Below are 27,942 nucleotides of genomic sequence, written 5' to 3'. Positions count from 1 at the left end.
CTGTCTCTAAATAAAATATAAAAAGGACTGGGGATGTGGCTCAGTGGTTAAGCATCCTAGATTCAATCCCCCGAACCCCATACCAAATAAACAAGGCAGACGGGCAGAATGGGAAAGAGACTTCTATCAGAATGCAGATAGAACTGGACAGTCAATCAGATTACAAGGGTTTGGTGACAAGAGAATCTGGTAGCAGTGATGGTAACTAGAAGATGCCTTTATGCTAGAACAGTGTATCTCCCCAGAAAGAGCAGACTGAAGGCAGAGTCCTGTTGCTCCAGAAAAGCAAACCAGCCAAACAAGTATCATATATCATAAAAAATCTGGCAAAAGGGATTCATGCATTTTGTAATCGCTCCAAAAGGAATAGGAGCTGTTTTGATATTTATCCCTTTGCTACTTGATTAGCAAAGTAATTAATACCCTGGCCTGCTATCTTCCCAAAGTAGATTTTACTTTAATTAAAATATAATTTGCAGGGGCTGGGGATGTGGCTCAAGCGGTAGCGCGCTCGCCTGGCATGCGTGCGGCCCAGGTTCGATCCTCAGCACCACATACAGACAAAGATGTTGTGTCCGCCAAAAACTAGAAAATAAATATTAAAAATTCTCTCTCTCTCTCCCTCTCTCACTCTATCTTTAAAAAAAAATTATTCTTTAAAAAAATATATATATAATTTGCATACAATAACGTGTATAGATTTTAGATGAGTTTTGAGACGTGTGCCAACCCATGTAACCACCATGCTGACTAGCAGTGGTTGGACCTTAGTAATGACACTGCCACACAGTACTTGGAAGTTTCTAAACCAGATTCCCATATATGGCTTGGTGACTTGATTAGGTGAATCTGATTTCTACATTCATAGCAGTGATGATTCTAGTTCTGTAGCAGAGATAATAAAATAGACCCAGCAGTAATTGCCATATTCAAATTTCCACTGGAAGTAAGAGACAGAATACTCAGATCAGGACACTTCTCAAGCAGGAAAATGAAAGGAAGGAAAGAAGGTAGGTCCATTATAACAGGAGAAAACTGAAGAGCATAATATCTGTAAAGAGCAAGTTTGGCATGGAAAAAAATCGAAGGTAGGAGAGGTTCCCATAATCACAGTGTCCCCAACCTGCCTCCATATGCTCCTGAACAGAAAGCATGATTCTCTTGGCTGAAGAATGACATCATTAACTCCTCACACCAAGATCTTTCTCTTTGTATTTATCCCTTCAGCCAAGTTTCTCAAGAGAATATTTTGATTCTCAATGATGTTCTTTGCTTGGTTAGAAACCCCTCAGTTAGTATTTCATAATGTATCATTTTGCACACAGCTAGCTTCTCTGGCTTACTTTAAATCCCATAATTAATTTAATAAATGTGACTCATTTCTAGCAATGCAAAGAAAACCTAGCAGAGTGAAGCAGTCACATGGGGAAGGAAAGTCAAGATGTGATTCTGGATCTTATCTCAAAGACCTAAAAATGAATTTGGAGCCCCGTCAATATTCCTGAATTCTTTTGCTCCTGACATCTTTCTTTGTGTTTCTCGCACAGAATTCTGCAGATCAGTTTTCTGCATTTAGCTTCAGGTTTATGCTACTGACAAGTAAATCCTTTCTTGAATCTAGCAATCGAGCCACCTCAGTTCTGATTCACCAGGACTGTGCAAACAGGGTTTGGGCTTTGTTTTTTCCTCTAATCAACTAAAACGAGGAGGAGGGTGATACATGATAAGATCCTCTCACCCCATCAGCTATTCAGTGACAAACGGAACAAATAATAACTTTTGAGCTGAAATTACGGTTGACAATATGTTTTCACATCTAGAGCCTCACTAGGTCTTCAAAACAGACCTATGTGTTGAAGAACCTGAGTACCAGGAAAGGGTTTGGGCACTGTATTTTTTGAATAATAGGACAGACTGGCTAAGAATCTTTCTTCTTATATTTTATTTTATTCTTGATAGGTTGGCACATACTGTACATGTTTACGGGGCACATGGGGAATTTTGATAGGAATATACACCATGTAATTATCAAATCTGGGTATTTAACATAGCCCCTGCCTTAAATATGTGTGTGTGTGTGTGTGTGTGTGTGTGATGGGAACTTTCAAAATCTTCTCTTATATTTTGAAATACAGATCTAAAAATCTAGGTACAGTGTCTTCTCACTCCCATTCCAAAAATCAGTAAGAAGAGGGACTCCCCCCTCTTATTGGTCCTAGGTCATGGTATTATCTGTTTTGCTTTGTTTTTTACAGATAAGGAAACTGAGCTAGTTTTTTGTAGGAAATGTGACTTCTCAACTTGGCACTGGGACTTATCCAGGTCTTCCAATGGCAAACAGATCTCACATATCTTTATTCATTCTCAGTGATTCTGACTGCCAGTTATTAGAATATCAAATCCCATTCCTATGGTTTATTATCTGTATGTTTTCATAGCTTCCTTTTTTTTATTTTGGATGGTTTATTTAATTATTTTTATTTTCTCATATGTCCTTCTTGTCCTAATTTTCATTTGCATTGTTCCTTTGTTTTTTTCTGTTCCTAATTAATCATCCTCTGAAAGTTTGCTAAAGAGTGGGTAAGTGCGTTTTCCTTTCCAAATAGCAATGTTTTGCATTGTTTCTTTTTTGTGTGTGTTAAGGAAAGACAGAATAATTGAAATGGATAGTAAATTGATCTAATAAATGTCAAGGAGCTGGCATCTCATATTTTGCATTGAAATCGCTTTTCCTTTTTCCCTGGCATGTATGGTAGATTTTTTTTTGTGTGTGTGTGGGGGGGTTGTTTTCCCATTGCTATTTAAATGTAATCAACAGCCACAGTTAGAGAAATTGAAAAAATTCAGCCGCTGTCTCAGAAGTTCTTGGTCTGAATGGAGGAAATGGGTCGCTTGCCATAGAGTTCACTGTTAAGTTGCCAGGACACAGATTCCACATCTGTAGATAAAAGTGGGCAGCTCCGTGACATGAGCCCAAATCACCTAAAGGTTTCAAAACAATTTTTGGAAAACCAGTGTGTTGGTCAAATTCCCTTTGGATGGATCCAGTTCTATAAGCCACAACCCCCGCCCCCCGACCCCGGCAGTTTCCCATAGATAATTTTCATCTCCTTTATTAGATTATTGTGGCATCTGGCTTTGGAAAAATCCAGATCCACACACTGTCAGGCTGTTAAGCCACCCATGTACATTATTGGTAAATCTGTGTGTGTCTACATATATCAGAGACATCTAAAGCCCTGGGTGAGATATAATGAGCCTAGTCATCTTTTAAAGAGTTTCAAATCTCTCTCCATTAAAGACCTGGAGTCAGAATCTTATAGATGTTCCTGGAACTATCGAAGTAAACTGGATTTGCAGGCCAGGCTTTATTTATAAATTGTGTGGTCTAAAATTACCGGTGGCCGGGCTCAGGGGGCACACAGCAGTAAGACCAGGGGCTCAGGAGGCTGAGGCAGGAGGATCGCGAGTTTAAAGCCAGCCTCAGCAATTTAGTGAGGCTTTAAGCAACTCCGTGAGATCCTATCTCTAAATAAAATACAAAATAGGTCTGGGGGGATGTGGTTCAGTGGTTGAGTGCCTCTGGGTTCAATTCTCTATATAAATAAATAATTATTTTACATATATTATATTATATTATTATATTACATATATATACATATATACATATATATTATACATATATACACATATAATATATATATATATATATATATATATATATATATATTACAGTGGATGTCATGCCATCCCAAACATGCTAATTTTTTTTTCTGTGTTCCTTAGCATCAATACCATTCAAAAATAGACGAACTAATCGAAGAAACGGTTAAAGAAATGATAACACTCTTGGTGGCAAAGGTAATCAGCCTCTGGTGAAATGCTTCTTTGTAATCAGGCTTTGTTTATAGCTTCATTTCCATTAAAATGTAGCACATTAAATAAATTTAAAAAAAAAAAAGTTGAACCGGAGACTTGTATCTCTCAGGAAACAAGATTGCACACCACCCAGCCGCAGCTCCAAATGATTTTCCGATGATTGCAAGCCGCGTGAAGATAAATTGATCAAGTGGCATATGTTAACTTAATAAGAATTTGTCCCCAAACATTGCATGAGGTTATATGGGAAATGTTTGTTTTTTCAGCCCTGACAAAGTTAGATTTTTAAACACAGAAAGTTAAACGGTAATAAGGAATTCTGCCATCATGAAAACCCCTTTTTCTCTAGTTTCACATTCAGTGAGAGTCATAATAAAACATAAAAGTCAGATAAAGCTATTTCAGTCACCCTCATGAATTATAGAATTTTAACTAAGTAATACTGAATGGGAAGACATTTATATTTGCCAGTGCTAAACTTCTGTTTCCCCCAAATTACTGATAAAAGACAAATAAAAATAGATTGGATTAAATGTAGTGCTAATATGTAACGTAAAAACGGCTTTGCGCAGTTTTGGATTTTGAAAAGTGCATTTAATATTATCGCACGCTATGCGCAACGCAATAATATTTTGTCACTTTGCACTTCTGTAACCCTCTATATTTGCAATCACATAATAATGAAGAGAAAGCCGGATAAGTCAAATATTTCTGTGTAGAGGCAGAGCCTCTTCTTTTCTCCGAAGGTGGGAATCAAGTCATAGAATTCCCAAATGAGCCGAGGACTCAGCCCCAGTCTCTACGTGGTAGAAAAATATTGTTCTTTGTCATGAACAATTATGTTTTAAAATAATGATTTTTTTTTCTCTTCTGCTGTTTTTTTCACTAGTTCGTTACTATCTTGGAAGGAGTCCTGGCAAAATTATCCAGATATGATGAAGGGACCTTGTTTTCTTCTTTTCTGTCATTTACCGTAAGTCAAGAGCTTCTTCCTTTCCCGGGTTTTGTTTTAGTTGGGGTTGGAGTTTGCAGTTGGGGTGCGGCTGTGGTGCTTCTTTTGGGGGATGTGCATGTGTGTTGAGATAAATTATTGATATGTAATATTAACATAAAGAGAATGATCAGGATGTTTCCTAATGGCAGGTAACCCAACATCATTGCTATTTCTTTTTCTTTTTCTTTTTTTTATTTTGTTGTTGTTACCAGGGATTTTACCCCGGGGCACTGAACCACTGAGCCACCTCCCCAGCCCATTTTCATATTTTATTTAGAGATAGGGTCTCACTGAATTGCTTAAGGCCTCGCTATATTGCTGAGACTGGCTTTGAATTCTCTACCCTCCTGCCTCGGCCTTCTGAGGTACTGGGATTACAGGCGTGTGCTACCACATCTGGCTCATTGTTGCTATTTCATTTGTGAGTGCACAATATGTGTATGAATACACACACACACCTCTCTATATGTCTGCATCCAAAGAGTTGCACACCTGCCTTAGCTATCTCAGGCAAATCACTTTGTGTGGGCCATAGTTTCCTTACCTGTAAATAAGGAAAATTCCCTTTAGAGATTGTACTTGGAAGGGCTGAAGGTCTCATAGAGCTGCAAATAGTTTTATGTGGTCCTTCCCATATCAGGAATGCTTTTCTTGACTGGATTCATTTGCATGTGAACACCAAGAGGCTTCATGAAGCAGTCTGCCTTTCAGGATAGACCTGCCTGGGCTCACAGCCACTCGCTGCCTGACAGAGCCTCAGTGGTCTCTGCAGACGGGACGTGTGTGTGCCAACTCTGGGTGGTTTCATATATTCATATCTGCCCGGGACTGGGAACCATTTGCATTCACAACCTCTGGAGCAGATGACTAGGGCCTTTATAAATGTTGAGAGGTTCCAATTCTGTGCCAGAATTGGGCTTGGGCAAATTTGAATAGAAAAGGCAACGTATGTCCTGTAGACAGGAGATCACTGGAGCCGGCCACTGGAAAGGCTGCTTCAGGGACCCAGTTCTCCACTCTTCCTGGTATCAGGCAGATAGTGCAGCTGCTTGTACCCCTGTCATTTTTGATAGCAGGATTTGGCTGGCTCTGAGATATTATAAGACAGACAATCAACTTAGGACCCCCTGTCTGTGGGTCTTTAATTCAGTCTCATTGTAGGAAGGATCTCCCAAATGGGTATTGAATGCAAGAAAAAGCCCATTACAAGGTAGTGGGCAGCATACCACCATCTTTGGAAACTAACACCAATTCCATTAGCAATATTAACCAGCTGTGTGATCTTGAGCAAGGGTCTCACTCTCTCTGAGCCTGTCATCTGTAAGGGAGTAAGGGGAGGATAGGATCTATAGTCCCAGCTTATAATAGAGCTTATTAAACAGCAGCTATTATTAACAGCAGGTAACTAATATGGTTATTATAATATGCATACAACCTCCAAATATACCCTATTTTGCTCTTTCACCAACCCATACTTTAGTCTTCCAGGAATTAAAAAAAAAAATGTTGGCAGAAAACAATTAAAAGTTTCTAGACAGCATCCAGTGCCAAACTTATCTTGATGTGCAACCCTGACCTTCTTAGGCATAAGGACTAGATTCAGTCCCAGGAATGTGAGGACCCTCCCTGGAGTTTATTGGTGAAGGTGGAGTAGGACAGAGATAGTGACAATAGAAATTCCATCCAATTTCATTCTGCAGAACCAACCACCTTTAATGTATCACAGCTAAAAGGATACCTAGCCATCACACTCCTTTGACAAAGAAATGAAGGCCCCGAGAGGGGGAGTAATTTTTCTGAGGTCACACAGCAGTGGGCACGATGGGGACAGGAGCCCATGTCTCCTGCCAGCTTTCACCCCTCCAGTGAACAGCTTCCTGGAGAGAGCGGGATTCAGCTGGCAATTGCCTGGCACTAGGAGGCAGATGGGCAAAAGAATGGGGAAGATTCATAAAGAAGGATTCAGGGCACACGAGTGGGAAATATTAGACAATGTTTCATTTCTCGGTGAAATCGTAGAAATGGAGAAAAGGGATCCAATAAATGCAACATTTGTGGAAAATGTCACCTTGATCCCTACCAAAGACATGGCTTTTTCTTGAATCTTCCTTTTGGGCAAATGTATTTACTGCACTAAAATTGAACCCAGTGAAACCAGGAAAACTCCTCTGGTCTTTATGGTCCCCTCTGTCAATCCACCAAGGGCCCTATCCTCATTTCAGACTTAGCAAGAGGACAGCTGGAAGGTGGTCCAGCAGCAGGGGGACGCAGGACAGTCTCTCGGGAGGTTTAGAGACAAAGACCCGGAGTGGCCTCTGCCGGAGTTCTCGGTCTCAAAGTCCCATCCCCTCCTCTCCCTTTCTCTGAGTCATTTTGCAGTCTCGCAGCCTGCCTAGAGAAGGCTCGGTAATGCCGAACACTTGGGTGCCTATTGCTGGGCCTGTAACTTCCCTTCTTAGTGACACTTCTCCCACACACTTGGCCACCTCGGGGCCAGAAGCACCCACTTCTCATTTGCAGCCTATGTTCTCATCTCCTGCCAGAATTCCAGTATTAGAGAAGGCGAGCTGTGCTCAGAGGTGGCACATGGATTCTGAGCTCCTGCCCAAATTTCAGGGGGCCTTTCAAGGTTGCCCACAGCCCAGTTGGGTTGACTCCCCAGGAGTGGAGTGGAGGTCAGCAGGACCGGGGCAGAAGGAGCAGGTATCGCAGAAAGAATCTGAAACCCACGCAAGAACCAGCGAGGGGTCCTAGGACCCTGGACCAGCGCCGCAGAGACCCTGCGCACCTGCCCACCCACCGTGGGCATGATGCCCTTAATCTCGCTCCCATCTCTGATGCCATTCTTCAAGGATTACTGTGCACTTACCACGTCCCCACCTCAGCAGGCCTGCCAAGTATGAGCCATGTGCTCTGCCCCCCAGAAAGCTGACGCGCATTGACAAATATGCCACCCTTTCCCCCTCTTTCTCCTGCTGAGCGCCTCCTTTCCTGGGCGGGCTTGATTTCATGGTCCAAGCCAGACATTTTGGAAAACGTCTGCAGTGGCACCGAGCAGGCAGGAATATTTATTTCTCGTCTCCATCTGCATTGCTTCCTCTCTTGGAGAGGAGTTGGGGGAGGAGGGAGGATGAGATGTGGCTTCCTCGTGCCAGCCCGAGAAGCGCCCAAGCGCACCCTCCTCTCCTCCCTCCGCAGTCTCGGCAGTGGTAGCAGTCTGGGATTTATGGAGGCAGGCGCCTCTCGAACTTTTCAAAGATCAGCCCAGTTGGAAGATGCGATTAGCAAGTATCCGCCCATTTCCGTTGAGTGCAAGATGTGCTTTTGTGTGGGAAGCTCGTTTGGAAAGGTCTGAGTCTTGTGGATAGCCTCGCGCTGTTCTTTTAGGAAGCCAAGAAGCGGGGCGAGCAGGTGCGCAGGTAGCTCTCCCAGAAAGTTCAAACGCTTTCCTCCGTTCTAACCCAGGCATGAACCAATCAACCAGTTCTGGGATTCACTCACTCATTCATTCATTCATTCATTTAATCAATCAGTCATTCACCTGGAATATGTTTACTGAACACCTTTGTGTCAGGTACCGTGCTAGGCACTGGGCACACAGCGATAGGCAGAAAAGATGTTCTGTGTCCTATTAGAGCTTGTATTTAGTAAAGGAGACAGGCAAAAGAAAAGAATCAAATGGAGGGAAGCATGGGCGAAGGATCTAAGCTGGAGGGCAAGAGAGAGTGGGGAGGGACATGACTTGGTTTAGGAGAATCGTCCAGTATCCCTCCTTAAAGAGCCCTGAGCTTTAGGAGCCAACCATGGATAAAGAAAAAGGGAGAGGTGGGGTGCCGTGGCACATGCCTGTAATTCCAGCAGCTCTGGAGGCTGAGGCAGGAGGATTACAGTTCAAATCCAGCCTTAGCAAAAGTGAGATGCTAAGCAACTAAGGGATACCCTGTCTCTAAATAAAATACAAAATAATGCTGAGATGTTGCCCAGTGGTCAGTGCTCCCAAGTTCAATCCCTGGTGTGCCAAAAAAGAGAGAGAGAAAGGGAGAATCTTCTAGAAAGAGCAGCAGCTGTGGCCTCCAGGAGGCAGGCAGGCAGGGAGCATGTTCACAGGATATTTTGCAGGTCAAGGGTGTTGGGGGTGGAGATCCCAGCAGAGAGGGCAAAGGTGAAAGACCCTAAAGCTATGATTTATTGAAGAGTTCCAGGGAGTCAAATGAAGACCTAGAGTAAATCAAGAAAGACAGCCCGAAATAGGGAGACCCAGAGGGGAGCCCAGCCCTGCCCCTTATCATGGAGCTGGGTGACCTGGAAGAAAGGACATCTCCTTGGCTTATGATTTCCTTCATGGATAGACGCTGACAGATCAGATGAGTTGGGAAGTCTAAAATAACTACAAGAGTACAGCTCCCATTGCTTAAGTACTTGCTAGGAGCCTGGCACACAGCTAAGTGCTTTAAATGTACATCTTCTGTGGAATCCTCATAACAATTCCATTCCAACAGTGCTCCTCGGCAAAGAGGAAGCTGAGGCTCAGAGAGGCTAAGCTCCCCAGCTCCTTTCATTCAGCTGCAGAACTTTTTCCACAGAGGGATGAAGATGGAACAGCTGTGTTAGATGTTCACAGCCCTTAGAAGTGAGCTAGGATCTCCCATCAAGCAAATCCATTCCAGGTGGTCACAAACATCACATAAAAGACACTCAGGACCCGGAGGATGATGCCATTTTAGGACTGTCAGGAGACCAAAACCTATGTTATAGCCAATCTTTATTTTTTTTGGGGGGGGGAGGTACCAGGGATTGAATCCAGGGGCACTCGACCACTGAGCCCCATCCCCAGCTCTATTTTGTATTTTATTTAGAGACAGGGTCTCACTGAGTTGCTTAGCACCACGCTTTTGCTGAGGCTGGCTTTGAACTGGGGAGCCTCCTGCCTCAGCCTCCAGAGCCGCTGGGATGACAGGCATGCACCACCGCACCTGGCCCAATCTTAAATCTCAAGTTCTCATTCACCTTTTTTTTCCCCCTTTTGCCAGCATTAGAGATGCTTTGTCACTTAGAAATTTTAAAAAGTAGACCTTCTTCTCCTCACTAGAATCAGTAACAAAGGCTGGATTTGGTGTAAATCAACAGCATTGGCTGCTGAAGTCCAGAGACCTTGATATCATACCTTCCAACAAGACTGTCACCTCCATCAATATCAGCACAGGATCAAAGGAGTCCCCCTCTGTCCCCAGAACATGCTGATCAGGAAGCCCATGTGGGGTCGAAAGCAGCATGTTGGTGTTTTTCTCAGATGGTGTTTCACTGGGCTTTGTCTTTGGGGAGTGTCCAGAGTAGGAGATAAGGCTTTGTACAGTATGGACTGGCAATGGGTGACAAAGTCAGAGAAGGGCTGGTCCACCCTCCAGAAATAACTTCATCAAATTATCAGCCACTGATTCATGTTGTTCTGGTTGGTTGCTGGTCTACTTCAGACTGGAGGTGCCTGCCTTAGACACTGTACCCAACATCGCACTCATGGCTGGCATATATGGGCTACTGTGCTAAGGGATGAACATGCATTTTTCTCTCTTCAGTTTCAGCCACTCTGTGCAATAGATTCCATAATGTCCCCCCACTTTCCAGATGAGAGATGTTGAGTAATGCATCCAAAGTCACACAGCTACTAGGAAATTGACCAGATTATATTACTATATTGTACATATGTATGAGACGATCATAACCAATCCCACTGTTACGGACAATTATAATACACCAATAAAAATATACATAAGCAAAAAAAAAGACTTCACCCTAAATGTACTCCTTTATTATGGATGGAATGATATTCCCCATAAATGCACAGAAACTCATAAATGTCATCCATTAGTAACTCTTCCACAGACCTTCCACTAACTGCTATCATTCATCAGAGAAGGAATTATCTCTTTTTCAAATATGACCAACAAAATTATTTTATAAGTAATTTATCCACCAGCCAGCCAGTTGTGCAATAACACCAAAGTAATGGACTCACAATATTCTCCACTTCCTTCAGTCCTTTCACCAATCTTCCCTTTTATATTAGCCCATCATCCCATGCATGTTTAATGAGTGCCTACTATGTGCTAGGTACAGGGGGCTTAGCAATAAATAAGGGAGACAATGCCTCTTATTTTACATTTGAGTGAGAGAGAGCTGTTTCCAACAAGTAATTATAAGTGTGATGATATTTGAGAGACAGAGAGAAGTAGCCATTGCAATGGGATTGCAGACCAAAAGGGACCCAATGTCATCTGGGAGGCCACTGAAGGAAATGACATGTAAGCTGAGACCTACACGATCAATAGAATTTTGCCTATCCAAGAAGGAAACTCAAGAGTATTCCAAGGGACCAAAGCCTAGAGAAGAAAGGGAAGGCCTAGAACATTCTGGGAACTCAAAGTGCCTTGGGACCCAAGGACAGGCAGCAGTAGAAGAAGGGAAATGACAGCCATCCCATGGTAGTATTACCATGGGCAGTATCACCAAAATTGATTCCGCTGCAGAAGTTCTGAGAGGTCACAGAGAAACCCACTCCCAGGATAAGCCAGGACCAGCTTGTGGTCTTCTGATGTAGAAGCTATGAGCCACCACTGGAAGGTGGCTGGGGAGTCACCATGTTTTTCTTCTAATGCACTCTGTTCATGGTGGACCCACCAAAACCCCATGCTCTTGAAAGTAGGGCCATCCAACACTGGTCTCCAATGTCTGGTAGTGACTTCTTTCATCAGCCACTCCCCAATGTTGTAGGATTTGACCTTCACTTTCGGGTCTGTGACAAATCGTTTTATCACCTAGTAGGACACCCTCATTTCCAGTGGCTTCCTTGAAAATGCACTTGACAATTATCACACCTGCTATCCAGAGCCACCCCACAGGAACCTCCCCCCCAAAAAAGATACACATCCAAAGTTGACCATTCCCTTCATACTCTTTTGCAGACAACAGAATGTCTTTCAAAGCAAACATAAGATAGACACAGACGATGAGTGCCAGCCATGAGAGAAAGACCTAATGAAGACCTACGTCGCTTCAAAACAGGCAATAATTGTTGCGAAATTAAAAAGTTAGAGATTCTGCCCTGATTCTGACCCACAGGCAGTGGGAAGCTTTATCACCATAAAGTTAGAGAGAGAAAGAGAGGGAGGCAGGGGAGGTGTGTAATAGTGAAAACCAGACCTTTGGAAAGGTGAGCAGGTAACTGGCCATTTCAGAGCCTCAGTTTCCTCATCTATCAAGTGGGAATGCTGCTACTTCTGAGCTGTTGGGATCGATGGACACACAGTAGGCCTTGCATGATACTAAATAATAATGAGCATTCAATGCATGTTTATTGAGTGCCTACTATGTGCTCTAAACTGGGGGCTTAGTAATAAATGTTATATGCTACAGTTAAAATTCAAAGAGAAAACAGTAGCTGTTCTGTAAATAGCCATTCTAAACCTAACCATCAAGTTTCTCAAAACTATAAGAGGGTTACATAACCCATCATAACCCCATGCTCTCTCTCTTTTTTTTCTTTTGTACCAGACATTGAACCCAGGGTCACTTCACCACTGAGTGAGCCACATCCCCAGCCCTTTTTATTTTATTTAGATACAGGGTCTCCATAAGTTTCTTAGTACTTTGCTAAGTTGCTGAGACTGGCTTTGAACTCGTGATCCTCCTGCCTCAGCCTCTGGAGCTGCTGGGATGACAGGCATGTGCCATCATGCCCAGCTACTCCATGCTTTTAATGAAGCACGTTCTCAACTGTTTAGTTTTAACATACCAGTTGTTTCTCCTATAAATAAATCCTATGCCTTACTCTCCATAATGATAACAACCCAAATCATTATGACTTTTGCATTTCAGCATATTCTTATACTCAGAATTTTGATGGATCAAAGAAAGATATTTTCCATTATGGTTAGTGTAGTGTTAGCAGTTTGGGTCTCATTTAAATTTTTCAAGAATTTTTCATTCATACCTCATTTCTAGAATCCTTCTTTATTCATCAAACAATTGGCTGGGGCTGGGGATGTAGTTCAGTGGAGAGGTGTTTTCCTAGTAAGTGCAGGGTCCTGGGTTTGATTCCTCCAAACCAAAAAATATATTGTATATCTTGGCTTAACCAGAATTGTATATCCCATGCACTAAGCATATACTGGGGTAAATCAGGTTTATACCATGATGCCCTGAGGTTTTGCAATTTATCCAATTTTGCCCCTTTCTGAAGTATAATCTTGGACAGATTAGTTAACCTATGACCCTCATTTAATGATTTGTTAAATGGGAATAATGAGATACACATTATGTATTATGCTTCAAATTAAAAGATAAAATACTGCCAGGCACGGCAGCACAAGCCTGTCATCCCAGGGGCACAGGAGGCTGAGATGGGAGGATAGCAAGTTCAAAGCCAGCCTCAGCAACTTAGCAAGGCCCTAAGCAACTCAGCAAGACCTTGTCTCTTAATAAAAAATAAAAAGGGCTGGGTATATGGCTCAGTGGTTAAGTGCCCCTGGGTTCAATCCCTGGTACCAAAAAATAAAATAAAGTACTATGTACGTGGAATGGGATAAGCATTCAATACTTGCTAGATATTGTTATGGGAGCTAACAGTGTGGTTTTATCACTAGGTAGTAAATATTAGAATCCATTATTAGCCAATCAGCCTCTATGTTTCCGATGAGTGCCATAGGTAAATTACTGAATCAGGAGGGGTAGAGAGGGGAAGATCTTTAAAAAAATTAAAAGCTATCTGGGATGTCTAGAGGGTACTATCTAGGGCTCATACATGAGAAAGAACCTTGGAGATTTCCTAGTGAGTGCTCCAGTGGTGAGAGGTTCCTACCTGCTGATGAGATCCCATTCTCGCTTCCTGTCTCTGCATGTATGATGTCACATTGTTAACCTAAAATTTACAATGTGGAGAATAGTTGCACCATGGAAATTAGGAAATAGTACCAAACAGGCTTGAATGGTGTGTGGGTGAGTGAGTGAGTGTGTGTGTGTGTGTGTGTGTGTGTACATGTGCCCCTTACACCATTATTCCATTGAGTACTTCCAAAGCATAGGACATGTACTAATAGTCCTAAAGCCATATCGATGTCAGATGCTACAAAAACTCAGCACGTCATAACACCAGCCACACTGTGAGAGGGTTATTCCCTATGGATTCTTTTCATCTTTATGGAGGAGAAGGATTCCATTTAGTATTTCACCCTTCCCTAAAATTTACAAGTTTTTATGTGTGTTGGAGAGAGAGAGAGAGAGAGAGAGAGACCCCTCAGCTTGGCATCCTCAGGAGGCAGCCATGTCTAGCTAGAACTTAGTGACTTTATTTAGATAGTATTTATTTTTACCCTTGATTTCTCTTATTGAGTGAGATAACTGATCTTCCATTTATAGTAGTAATATAAGAGGACTATTAAGGAAATATGCTACAGATAGCTCATGGGCCGTGGCCAAAACCAAGAAGGTGGTGTTGATGCGGGAAGTTTGGGGAAGCTTGGAGACTTTCTCTCCACCCCCGTTTTGCAGATGTGGAAACTGAGACCAGAGGAGGAAAATGACCTGCACGTTTGGTTCCGGAACATTGGGCTTCTAGCTCATCTATGTGTTCCTCTTTTCCACTCTTTACCCAAGAAGAAGAAAACTCTCCTCTGTGTAACAGAACTGGGCTGACCATGACCAATAACTTATCCTTGACAGTGGCGATGTAAATTATTTCTACCTTCAAATTCAGTCTGAGACAGCCTGGGGGCTGAGGGAGGGCATCAGGTGAGACAAGTGACCCCTTCATGCTGAAATGTTACTATTTGGTAACAACGATGGAGTCCTCACCTGCTCAGCACAAAGGCCAAGCAGGAGCCAGAATGTGAGCATACTATGGCCCCCGTCCCCTGAGAGCTTGCCATGTATTGGACTTCTTAGTGTTGAGAGACGTTCAAGAGGCAAAGCAAGACCGGGAAAATGCCAGAGGCAGGCAAGGGCTCCCACTTCCAATCAACAACAACAACAACAAAAAAGCCTTCATGCTTGATTGAAGTTTTTACAAAATTAATATTTTCCAATTTGCTCTTCTGAGCTTCTTCTAAAATAACATCAGGTCCTAGACACAGACAAAATGGGACAGCCATACAGCACAGCCCTTGAGAGGTCAAATCTGGAAGCCAAGGGACCCCTGTTTAAATGCCAGCTTCATGATGCCATTAGCTGTGGGTCTTTTAGGTAGTCACTTAACCTCTCTGATCCTCCGTTTCCTCATCTGTAAATGAAGATCATCATCATCGTGCCCACCATTGCCAGGGTTAATCACTTATAAATCGCTTAGCCTTCTGCTAGGCAAAGAATAAGCGTGCAAGTGTTGTCTAGTCTTGACAGCGTTCAGAGGGCGGGTTTGAAGGAGCCCTTGAGACTTGGGGGGGGGGGGGGGAAATCCTCTCTGGGAATGAAGGATTGGGACAGAAATGTGGAAAACTGGAAGGAAAAACAGGTCTACTTGAATCGGGCATCTGTTCCAAAGCCCTGGGGGGGAAGAGAGATGAGAACATACACTTCCTGGATCTCGTCTTCGCGCACAGTACCCTGAGCAACAGGAGATGAGAACAATCCTCTTGGTTAATGAGGCTTCGGCTCCTAATGGGCGCATGGAACAGAATGCTTTTGCTTAATAGAGATCTTTTCCCTGCCTCTTGCCCAACTCCCTGGCAGCACCAGCAGCCCCTTTGTTTAATGAAAGGTAGAGACTTTGGGAAGTATGGGGGGATGGGCTGAAGGAGGCATCATTACCCTTATTATTATGCTAATAGTTTAATCACAATCAATATTTATGAACATGCACAGAAACTGTGCAGTTCCCCCCCCCCCCCCCCCCCGCCACCGGGGTTTTATGTCCTCCCAGGGCTTTATGTCTAAGGACATTTTGTGGGGAAGCCTAGGATCTCTTCTACAATCCCCTGGCCTCTCCCAAGTTCTGCCGTGGTTCTCAGAGGTCACTTCAGATTATTTATCAAGGTTGCATCATTATTGATGAGGTTTTATTTGTGCTAGGTAGATATTTAAAAATACCTTTTGGTTTTTGAAGTATTTCTCTGGTCTGTCTGATTTGAACCTTTAAATTCTAGTCCATTATCATGTAGAAAAGATAGCAGTGGCCAGGGGCAGTGGCGCATGACTGTAATCCCAGCAGCTCCAGAGGCTGAGGCAGGAGGATCCCAAGTTCAAAGCCAGCCTCAGCAAAAGCAAGGCCCTAAGCAACTCAGTGAGACCCTGTCGCTAAATAAAATACAAAATAGGGCTGGGGATGGGGCTCAGTGGTCGAGTGCTCCTGAGTTCAATCCCCAGTACCCCCCCCAAAAAAAATAATTGAATAACATAGGGGCTGGGGGCGTAGCTCTGTGGTGAGCATTTGCCTGATGTGCATAAGGCCCTGGGTTTGATCCCCAGCACCACAAAAAAAAAAAAAAAAATGGAATTGAATATGACAGTGGATATTAGGCATTCAGTTATTGGTAAAATACATCCATGCTTTTATATGTGACTAGCTATCAGATAGAAAGGATTTAATTCAACATTATTTATAAGAAAACCACAGTTAATTGCTTTTCCCAAGGACACAGCCAGTAATTCAAAGGTCAGGAGTAAGAGTGGAAAATTGACCTATGTTCTCTTTCCAGTCTCTAAAATTGTTTTCCCATTTTTGGTCTATTTAGGGATATTTCCTAAAAATTATTTTTAAAAAAACTTAATGTTTCTTTTCTTTCAATTGCGATTCAAATTTCAAAAGCCATGGTTCATTTTTCTGAACTGTGAGGTACTCAGGAGAAATTTGGGGTGTCACAGTTCCCATGTCAACAATTAGAAAGTCCAGCCCTCTTAAAAAAGAAAGAGAGAGAGAGAGAGAAATGGCCTTATGGTTTGTACATCTATTTAGTGCTCGTGTTTTGTTTTGTTTTGTTCTTTTAACTTTTTTTTTTTGGTACCAGGGATTGAACCCAAGGACACTTAACCACTGAGCCCCATCCTCAGCCTTTTATTATATATATATATATATATATATATATATATATATATATATATATATATATATTATTTTTTTTAATTCTATTTATTTATTTTTTTAAGAGACAGGGTCTTGCTAAGTTGCTTAGGGCCTTGGTAAATGCTGAGGCTGACTTTGCTATCCTCCTGCCTCAGCCTCCCCAGCCACTGGGATTACAGGCGTGCACCCCACTCCGTCTGAACTATTTTCAAGTGTATAATTCGGTGGCATTAAGTACATTCTCAATGTCATACAACCATCACCACTATCCATCCCAGAGCCCTTTTCCTCCTGCAGTACCATTTATACAGTGTTTGATTCCATGCTTACAAGGACACAGTCCTCCACGAGTGGCCGACAGCGAGGATATGGCAGTCCCTCTGGTGGCTGAGCTCCGCGTCCCCATTATGCTGTTTTTGATCCACATTTGCTTCAAGGGTTCTGTTTCTCTCCAGTCCTCAACATTGGAAGGGGCTTCCACTGCAGTTGTCACTTGGCCCCAGGCAGGAGCCACCGAGGTTTGCACAACTGCTCACCCGCACACATAGTCCCAGTACATCCCACCCACTCACACATTCTGCTCACCCAAGCAGTCGGTCCCTCCCTTGGCTCTTAGAATGTATTCATCTTCCCAAGATGCACTCAGATCCTCCAGGCTGGGGGTGGGGGGGTGTCAGGTTTCTCTTTTGCCTACAGAGGATGCATCTTCAGACCAGGAATCCATCCAGAGACCTTGAGGAAATCGCCCTGGGAAAGGAAGTGTCCTTGCCCATCACCATGCTGTTTCTCCCCTAGAGTCCTGAACATCCACCATCATATTGTTCGTTTATCAATCACTTATCAGGAAAGTAATATAAGCACGTGGCTACAGGAGGAAATGGTACAGAACTCAAAATTTTTTAAAAAGCAACAGTTCAGGCTGGGGTTGTGGCTCAGCAATAGAGCACCTGCCTAGCACGTATGGGCACTGGGTTTGATCCTCAGCACCACATAAAAATTAGAAATAAAGGTAGTGTGTCCATCTACAACTAAAAAAATATTTTTTAAAAAAGCAATGGTTCTCTGACCTACTTTTTTCCACACCCAGTCTTTTCGATCAGAAGGGACCCTCAAGCCCATGTCATAGCTAAACCTTCATAGCAGTAGATACTATTCTTATATAACTTTTTTGGGGGGAGGTGGGTACTGGGGATTGAACCCCAAGGGTGCCTAACCACTGAGCCCCATCCCCAGTCCTTTTTTATTGTTTATTTAGAGACAGGGTCTCACTAAGTTGCTTAGGGCCTTGCTAAATTGGAACTCCATATCCTTCTGTCTCAGCCTCCCAAGCCACTGAGATTACAGACATGCACCATCTCGCTTGGCATAACTATTTATTGACTGGCCAATTTTAGAGAGTATTTGTCTCTCTGATGTGGTAGACAGAGTTTTAGCTCCCCTTGCCATTTTTACCTTCTCCCCTGCCCTCCTTTATTAGTTATTATAAGGTACTGTTGCTCCTTTTGGTATCTTTGTAACTTTTACTATTGTTAATCTCAATTGTTTGTGTGTGTGTGTGTGTGTGTGTGTGTGCCAGAAATTGAACCCAGGGCCACTTTCCTGCTGAGCCACATCTTCTGCCTTTTTTATATTTTATTTTGAGATAGGGCTCACTAAGTTGGGTAGGGCCTTGCTAAGTTGCTGAGGCTGGCTTTGAACTTGGGATCCTCCTGCCTCTGCCTCCCGAGCTGCTGGGATAACACGCATGCACCACCAAGCCCAGCTTGACTTTTGTTTTTTTGTTTTTTTGTTGTTGTTGTTGTTGTTGATGTTATTTGGCCCACAAAGTGAGCTTATTAACAACCATATCCTTTTATTTGCCCTGCTTCCTCCTCCAGTTAATTTCTTGCTACGACATGGAATTCAATGACACACTTCTTCACTTGTAAATGTGATAACTCTATTTATCAAGGGTCTCTTGAGTCTAGACCATCACTGTCCAATAGAACTTGCAGCCATGATGGAAATATTCTGAGCTGTCTAAAACACAGGATGCTAGCCACATGTGGCTCTAAAGAGATGGACACAATACCTTTTTAAAAAAAATTTATTTATTTTTATGCGATACTGAGGATCGAACCCAGTGCCTCACACGTGCTAGACTCTAAAGCGATTGAAATGGGGCAAGTGCTCAAGGGTTGAATTCCTGCTGGGTGCAGTGGTGCATGCTTGTAATTCCAGCAGCTTGAGAGACTGAAGCAGGAAGATCTCAAGTTCAAGACCAGCCTCAACAACTTAGGGAGACCGCGTCCCAAAATGAAAAGGGCTGGGATGTAGCTCACTAGTAAAGCACCCCTAGGTTCAATCCTCAGTACATTCTCCCCACCAAAAATAAGTTAAATTCTTTTCTTTTAATATTTTTTAGTTGTAGATGGACACAATACTTTTTTTAGAATTTATTTATTTCTATGTGGTGCTGAGGATCGAACCCAGTGCCTCACATGTGCTAGTCAAGTGCTCTATCACGAGCCACAACCCCAGCCCCAAAATTCTTAATTGTACTTTTAAAATTCATTTAAATTTAAATAGCTACTTGTAGCCATCAGAGAGCACAAAGTCCATGGAGGCCTTCCAGCAGAAAGAATGATAATGACAACCAGCAGAAAGGACAACAATGATAACAAGCTCGTGTTTCTTGTCATGCCCCAGGACTGTTCTGAGAAATCAGTTCATAACAACTTTTATAAAGGACTCTATTCCCATTTTACTGAGGCATCCAAAGATTAAGTAACCTGTCTAGGGACTGGTGGAGCTAGAATTTGACCCCGTGCGTCCAAAGCCAAGGTCTGTGCTCTTAGCCACTTCCCTATATTAATCCGATCTCATCCTGATTAGAAATCGGCACATCCTTTTTCCAGATACAGCCCACCTTCTGATCAATGAGACGGTCTCAGCTTCTCCTGTTATTGACAGCAGTGTTTCCCACGGGGGTTGTGTGCCGGGTGGGAGCCAGCCTGCCCCTTCCATGTCTGTTATAAAAAGCAAGCATAAAACCGGAGGTGGAGGAGGGGTGTGGACATGTATATGGGCTCCAGGGAAATCAGCCAGGGGCTCACTGCCCAGACACAGAAAGGGTACTCCTTCCGTCTGTACCCAGAGCCTGCCATGCCCCACTGTTATGGACCTTTATATAGATCCTCCTCATCAATCCCCAAAACATCCCAAAGAGGGACCGATGTCGCTAGAGTGTTGCTGGGAATAATCAATGAAGTGGCTCCCCAGAAACACCCAGAACCCTTCTAGGGAAATACTCCACCCATACCGTCCATTTGCATTCCTTTTATGTCTGTACCAAATGTCCCCTACTTTCTTGTCTACTACCTGTGCAAAAAGTCTTTTGGGAGGCAGGGGTACCAGGGATTGAGCTCAGGGGTGCTCGAGCACTAAACCACATCCCCAGCCCTATTTTGTATTTTATTTAGAGACAGGGTCTCCCTGAGTTGCTTAGCACCTCCCTTTTGCTGAGGCTGGCTTTGAACTCAAGATCCTCCTGCCTCAGCCTCCCAAGCTGCTGGGATGACAGCATGCGCCACCACCCCCATGAAAATATTTATCTCTAATTTTCTTAGAGATGCTAAAAAATTACAATGATAAAAATTAAAAATTTTACTATAATAAAAATTACTATATTTTTCCCAGAGTCTTATTTCCAGAACTTCTATTAATGCTAAAATATGAAAGGGCTTTTGCTTTACTACGAGAGCATTGGTAACCTTCTCAAGGTGTGAGAAATGTTTCCTCGCCCACATTCTCCCTAGAACTTGCCTAATAGATCCTCTAAGAGTCACAGGTATCTTTTTTTTTTTTTTTAATCTGGAAGGAATTTAAGGAGAAAACAATTAACCCACCCTCATTATAATAGATAAGAGGCCAGCAGTGTAGTCATCTGGTCAAAATAGGTTTAGAAATTCATGTTTTCTGATTCTTTCCACGCACACCACTATGGGAGAAGTGAAATCAGAGGATCTAGACACAACCCACAATATTCCAGCAAGAAAGAGAGAAAGTAAGATGGTCAGGCCTCTTGCCCCTGGATGTCTTCCCCTCAGAAGTGTCCTAACCAGGAAACTTCTGAACATACCTAACTGTGTGGTGTTTAAAGACCAATGACCCCACCCACCAGCAAACATAGCCAATAGCCTTAACCAGTGAAATGAACCCCTTTGGAAACAGGTGAGAAAGAGATGGTTAAAATAGCCAAGACTAATTGAACACTTAGTATGTGCCAGGCCCTGTGTAAAAGTTAGCACTACTTCACAGTCACTAAGTGAATTAATACAGGTAAAATACTTTGTATAGTGTCCCGAATGTGATTAGCATTTAAGAATTTCTTCTTTTAAATTAATCTACACAACCACCCCATGAGGAGGTGCTATAGTTTCTATTGTCATTAGCTCTACTTCCAGAGAGGAAGCTGATACCTAGGTCAGTTACCTGACACCCTGCTGGTGTCCTCCTCAGAGTACAGGAACAAGAGACCCTTTAAGTTGTTCTCAGAGAAGCAGCAAAGACAGTTCCCTTTGAACTCATAGTGCCTAGTCACACTTTGCTTAATTGTTTCTTAAGAGTGCAAAAGCTCAAACAACAAAAAGAAAGCTCTAGAAACCTCTATCCTGGGTACTGAATAGAGTACCACAGTCCAAAGGTCCATCCAGTCCACCAGCTTTTATTGAGCCACTACTATACACCTGGTAGTGCAAACACCAAGGAGAGAGATGTTTCTTATTCCTCATCAAATCTATATTCTGGAGATGAAGATGGCAATAGATAAGACTTGAACAAATAAGAGATAAAAATTATTTTAGGGATGGTAGCAGCACCAAGTATTAATTTTTACATACTGAATTGCCTTGAGTCTTTAAAAAAAAAAATCCACATCTCTAAGATGTCCTGGGTTAAAGAAGTGGAGAAAGAAGCCAAATAGCATCCTTTAGTCTTATTCCAGAAATTTCAAAGGCCAAACATTGACGTGAATGTTGCTGGTCCTTCTAACAGTGGTGTGGTGTGCAGTTTGCAGGCAAAGGCAGAGAAGCCAACTCTTGAAGTCCCACAGGCGGAGTGGAGTCCGTGCAGAGAAGAAATCATTTCCTTGGTATTTTTTTTTTCTTTTTTAAGACCAAGGGGAGAAAGGAAAGCTCGGGATGTCACTAATGCAGTGATATCTGTTCAGATGTTTTTTTTTTTTTTTTCTTCCATCTTTGAGCCTTCCCCAGCAGATTTCTGTTGGCAAAAAGAACCTAATCCACATTTTTTTTGGGGGGGGTCTGTGCATTGATTTAATAGTATCAACCCCTGAGGTCCTCGTGGTCTGCACCTGGGTTGCTTTTTTCCCTAATGAAGCAAGAGAAGTGGTTTAAGCCCCTGCCGCGCTCCCTATCAAAGCCACACAATGATTAACTCAGGTCCCCTTATTAGGACCAAGCAGAAGAAAATCCCTTAGTCATCAGCATTGTGAAAATCCCAGGATGGTGAGTGTTCAATGAAAAGATTACCTTGGGCACCTGAGAAATAATGGAAGAGCTCAATAGACAGACCATTAAGCCCGTCCACACACGCTCAGTCAGGTGGAGGGTCGAGGTAATTAGCTGCGACATTCAGGCCAGAGAATCCATTTTGGAACTTCTGCCCTGACTAGGTCAGTGTGCATAATTATTCAAATCCCTCCGATATTTTTCCTGAAGAAGCCATTTTAGGTTTTGTCTACACACACACACACACACACACACACACACACCCCTACACAAACAAGACTAAATATGACTAGTCAGTAAAAGTGGGTGGATGGATATTTTATTTAACTGAATACTAAGACACTTGGAGAATGAGAGGTCCAAAGATGTAACTTTTTTGTTGTTTTTATTTGTTCTTTTTAGTTATACATGACAGTACAGTGCATTTTGACATATTATACAGACATGGAGTCTAACTTCCCATTCTTGTGGTTGGACATGATGTGGGGTTTCCCTGGTCATGTATTCATTCCACTGTCTTTCCTATTCCAAACCCCCCTCCCTTCCCTTCATTTCCCTTTGTCTAATCCAATAAACTTCTATCCCCAACCCCTTATTGTGTGTTGGCATCTGCATATCAGAGAGAACATTCAGCCTTAGGTTTTTGGGGATTGGCTTATTTCACTTAGCATGATAATCTCCCATTCCACCTTTTATCCACAAATGCATAATTTCATTCTTCTTTATGGCTGAGTAATATTCCAACATTCATTCATATATTTTATATATATATATATATATATATATATATATATATATATATATATATCACATTTTCTTTATCCACTCATCTGTTGAAAGGAACCTAGGTTGGTTCCATCCAAAGCTGTAACTTATTATTTGTGTGAGTTCAAGCCACATTGTTTTGTCTCTCTCAGCCTCAGTAGCTTCAACTGTAAGATGGGAATGTTAATAGACCCTCTATTAATATTAATTCAATTAATATTGTATTGAATATAAAATGCAGTATTTTTAACTTATATCCTGATAAGTAGTAAGCACTTTTAAAAGATGACATGTTTGACTAGTTGTTGGAACGGACTATCTCGTGTTTGGAGAGATGGAACTTTTGGACATCATTCAAGAAGCGGGTCAGGAGCCTCAGAGCAAATGCCTTTACCCTCCAGCCCTAGTGTGGTGCCTTCATAGGAAATCCGTGTCCTGGGTTTCGGGCATGTGAAAGCCCGAACAAGTTGCTCCCTGGTAGTAGCACATCTTCCTGCCTTTGATCTTGGTCTCCATCAGTCTCTCCACCTGGGTCTCCCTTTCCCTCCTCCCTTCCCAGAACTGGCTCTGCTGGGGGTTGGGGGCAGCAGTCTGGGAGCAGCGGGAAGCCCTGATAGAGAAGAGATGTTTGTTCCAAAAAGCAAAAGTCCTGGGAAACGAGGTCCAGCTCACAGTTCTTGCCTCTGTTTTGAAGCCGTGGAATCCCTCAGAAGGGTTGCCAGACCAGAGTCGGGGCAGACCCCTTGCCCTGGCCCTTGTCTCCTGCACCCGGACACATGGCTTGGTCCCAGAGAGGAATAGATTGCGTTCCTGAAGGCTCTGGCTGGGGGACGTGTCCTGTCTCATGTGCCCAGACTCAGCCATCCTGTGGGGGATAGTAGATCTCTGGCTTCAGCCTTGATGGCAAGTTGTCCAGAGCATGGTGTGTCACCAAAATGACGGAAGGTATCCCAGTCAGGGAATCCACTCAGATACTTGCTGGTAATCTGGGGAGATTCCAGAATCCTTTTTATAGCCAGAGATGACCAGCGGGCTAGGAGTGTGAAGGGAAACCTACTCCTGCCTCCAGGATGGGGCGCAGACCCTCCCTCTAAGCCAGTGAGCAGTATTCCAGAAGCCATGGTGAGTCTTTAGCACAGAGAGTACCATCTGTCATTGTCATGCCCATTTAGGATGTGAGGATTACCTCATTCAGTCCTCCCAGTATGCCTTGAGGGACATTATGATGGTCCCATTTCCAGAGAAGTAACTTGGTCCAAGTCACCACTCTAGAAAATGGCAAAGCCACACTTCCAATCCAGACAGTCCTAGACCCGTCCTCTAAGCCACTTTTCTGGGAAGATTTCTTTTGAAGTTAAAAAAATAAAATAAAGTAGCATACTCCTGTAATTGCTGTGGCCAGGGAGGCTGAGGCAGAAGGATGGCGAGTTCAAAGCCAGCCTCAGCAACTTAGCGAGGCCCTAAGCAACTCAGTGAGACCCTGATAGACATGGTACCTGGTACATGTTTAGATTTTTCTGGCAATAACTTCAGAGCTCTAGGGCCTGGGAAGGATCTGGTCACTCTTTTCTACTTAGAATGTAGCCGGCCAAAAGGTATAACAGATGATGCTTATGGGGAGCTGCTGGCATTATACAGGAAAGGGTTCAAAGGGACCAGAATTCTGTCAATTTTTTCTTCACTATGCTACAACTCAATTGCAAAAACAAAAGCCAATTACAACAAAAAGTAGAACTGATGACCACTTCCGAGCTCAGGAGGAGGCTGAAATCAGAAGCAGGAGACAGACTGAGATGGGCCTTTCACATAGGAAAGAGCCACGTGTAGGGCATCCTTTCTCACCGGGAGCGGGAGGGCTGGACCAGCAGAGGTGGCCATTTCCTGCCAGAACTGTGTGGGGCTGTGTTTGCATCCTCTTCTGGGTCTTGTCACTTTACTCACTGTTCCTGATTCAGTGCTCGGGAACACCATGACTTCAGTGTAGTTCAATCCTACCTTGAATCTCTTTCTTTCTTTTTTTTCCTATGGAAGTTAATTTTGTGGGGTTTTTTTAACTTTATTTTTTTTAATGTTTATTTTTTAGTTATAGATGGACACATATTTTATTTTTTGTGGTGCTAAGGATTGAACTCGGTGCCTCACACATGCTAGGCAAGTGCTGTACCACTGAGCCACAACCCCAGCCCTTGAATCTCTTTCTCTGCCATTAGCTCTTCCTTTTTCAGGCAAGATGCCTGCCCCTTCACTGTCCTCATAGAACACACTTCCAGAATATTCTTTTTTTTTTTTGTACCCGGGATTGAACTCAGGGGCGCTTAACCACTGAGCCACATCACCAGCCCTTTTTTATATTTTATTTAGAGACAGGGTCTCACTGAGATGCTTAGAGCCTTGATAAGTTGCTGAGGCTCGCTTTGAACTTGGGATCCTCCTGTCTCAGCCTCCTGAGTGCTGGGATTACAGATGTGCACCACCACACCTGGCTCAGAATATTCTTTATCATCCTCATCGTTGGTATCCTTCCTAAAATTCAATAGCTAGGAGGTTGGGACTGTAGCTCCGTGGCAGAGTGCTTGCCTAGAATGTATGAGGCACTGGGTTCGTTCCCTAGTACCACATAAAAATAAATTACTAAAATAAAGGCATGTTGTGTATCTACAACTATAATTTTTTTAAGAATTTAATGCCAGAACCAAAAATGATGTACTACACCTGCTCCTAAATAACAACAGGGTCACAGGGCCTGGCACAGTGGCGCACACCTGTAATCCCAGCAGCGCAGGAGGATGGTGAGTTCAAAGCCAGCCTCAGCAACTTAGGGAGGCTCTAAATAACTCAATGAGACCCTGTATCTAAAAAAAAAAGGGGGGGGGGCTCAGGCTCAGTGGTTAAGTACAAAAAGATAAAGTAATAATAATAAAAGGGGGCCACAATTTCCCCTGCTTTGGGGAAGCAAGGAAGATCATTAAGACTAAGTGCAAGTCCATTGCTGTCAAATAAAGATGAGCCTAAGGGACAGAAGGCTGGTCCCAGTCACAGAACCCCAGGTTTGCATTCACGACAGGAGCTTGCCTTGTCTTCCCCGAGAGGAAACGGATTTGACTGGTGTCCCTCTCTGGATTGGAACCGCATGTGCGTGGTAAGAGGAGAGTAGGCGTATTTAAAGGTTGATCATTTCAACTGTAGCAAAACTCCCACCAACTGCCAAGCATCAACTTGACAGAGCAAAGGAGGGAGTTTCTAGCTGAGAACAACTCTTGCCAGCGCCCGCTCTGACCAGCCATGCTTGAATCCCTCCAGCTTTTCCGCTAGCGATGAGGCCATCGGGAGATCCCAGGGAGGAATTCGGGCTCTGGTGATCCCCTAGGAGTCCAGACTTCTTTGCCTCTTGGCAGAGAGCATGAGAAAACCCAATTCTTAAATTCTAGGCATTTTAGTTGGTTTCCTTGTAATTGGATTTGATTGCTAGCCCCCATTTCCCTTGATGGCTTAAAGAAGAAATTCTGTGAAAGAGTCCTGCATGGTGCAAAGTGATAGTACTGAACCTGAGAAAGACAGAAACAAGGCCCGGCTGTAATCCCAGAGGCTCTGGAGGCTGAGGAAGGAGGATCACAAGTTCAAAGCCAGCCTCAGCAAAAAGCAAGGCGCTAAGCAACTAGTGAGAGCCTGTCTCTACCTAACAAACTACAAAAAAGGTCTGGGGATGTGGCTCAGTGGTTGAGTGCCCCTGAGTTCAAGCCCTGGTACCAAAAAAAAAAAAAAAAAAGACAAGCCACCTTCTTGCCTGGACTCGATTTTGGAAGAGTCATGGAGAGGACAGATTTAGGATGAGGAATCCTTTAGTACAAATGGTAATCACACCAAATCTGGAAAGCTTTCCTGAAATCCCTCTGAAGGCCACAAGGACAGTTTCCTTCTCCCACCAACCCTGGCAGGCTTTCAATTAGCTATGTTGGTTTTCAGGTTGACCAATCTGGTCTTTTCCTCTGCTTTTTTTGCAAGCACCTTGAAGCCAGAACTGGCCACAGGCTTTCTCTCAGTCCCTCCCTTCCCAGATTTTCCCTGAGTTTCCTTTCAAAGTCAGGTAGCCCATGAGTCACAGGGAGACAGTTGTTTGCAAGACTGATATAACTTTTGCTCTCATGACATTTTGCGGGTGGCACACATGCAAGAAAAGGTACCGAATTGCAATTGTAATTGGTGCTACAAAGAACAAGGGTAGAGCCCGGCACAGTGGCCCACACCTGTAATCCCTGCAGCTTGGGAGGCTGAGGCAGGAGGATTGTGAGTTCAAAGCCAGCCTCAGCAACTTAGTGAGATTCTAAGTAACTGAGTGAGACCCTATCTCTAAATAAAATATAAAAAGGACTGGGGATGGGGCTCAGTGGTTAAGTACCCCCAGATTCAATGCCTGGTACAAGAAAGAAAGAGAGAGGGGAAAAAGGAGTAGGTTTCTTAGAGAATCTTAAACCAAACAAAACAGGAATGATTTGGGTGCTGACAAGAATTCTCCCCCTCCACCAACTTTAAAGTTTACTAAGCACTTTCTCCCATATTCTCTCACTTGATTACAGTATAAGCCGTACAAAGTACGGTTTTATTATCCTATTCTAGAAATCTCATCGAGGCTAATGAACTTGACACGGTTTCCCCAGGGTCAACTGGCTGGGACACTTACCAAAATTTTGACACTCGGTTTTGGACTCTTTCTTGGGGCTTCATTATCTGCCATCAGGGGGGAGTTGAAA

General features: G+C 43.3%; 1 protein-coding gene across 3 annotated transcripts in view; it reads left to right on the top strand.

The window, feature by feature from the left end:
- Window positions 1–27,942, top strand: part of LOC114105005 (calcium-dependent secretion activator 1) — a 471,729-nt gene that overhangs the window by 394,782 nt on the left and 49,005 nt on the right. For all 3 annotated transcript variants that reach the window (XM_034637086.2, XM_034637078.2, XM_034637084.2), the window contains 2 exons: window positions 3,787–3,861; window positions 4,769–4,852. In XM_034637086.2, the coding sequence (XP_034492977.1) occupies window positions 3,787–3,861; window positions 4,769–4,852 (159 nt within the window). The remainder of the gene's footprint in view (window positions 1–3,786; window positions 3,862–4,768; window positions 4,853–27,942) is intronic.

This window comes from Marmota flaviventris, chromosome 1 (assembly GCF_047511675.1).
Source record: "Marmota flaviventris isolate mMarFla1 chromosome 1, mMarFla1.hap1, whole genome shotgun sequence".
In the NCBI taxonomy this organism is placed as follows: Eukaryota; Metazoa; Chordata; class Mammalia; order Rodentia; family Sciuridae; genus Marmota; species Marmota flaviventris.
The sequence above is the reverse complement of the archived record's forward strand: the minus strand, read 5'-3'. Positions and strand labels throughout refer to the sequence as shown.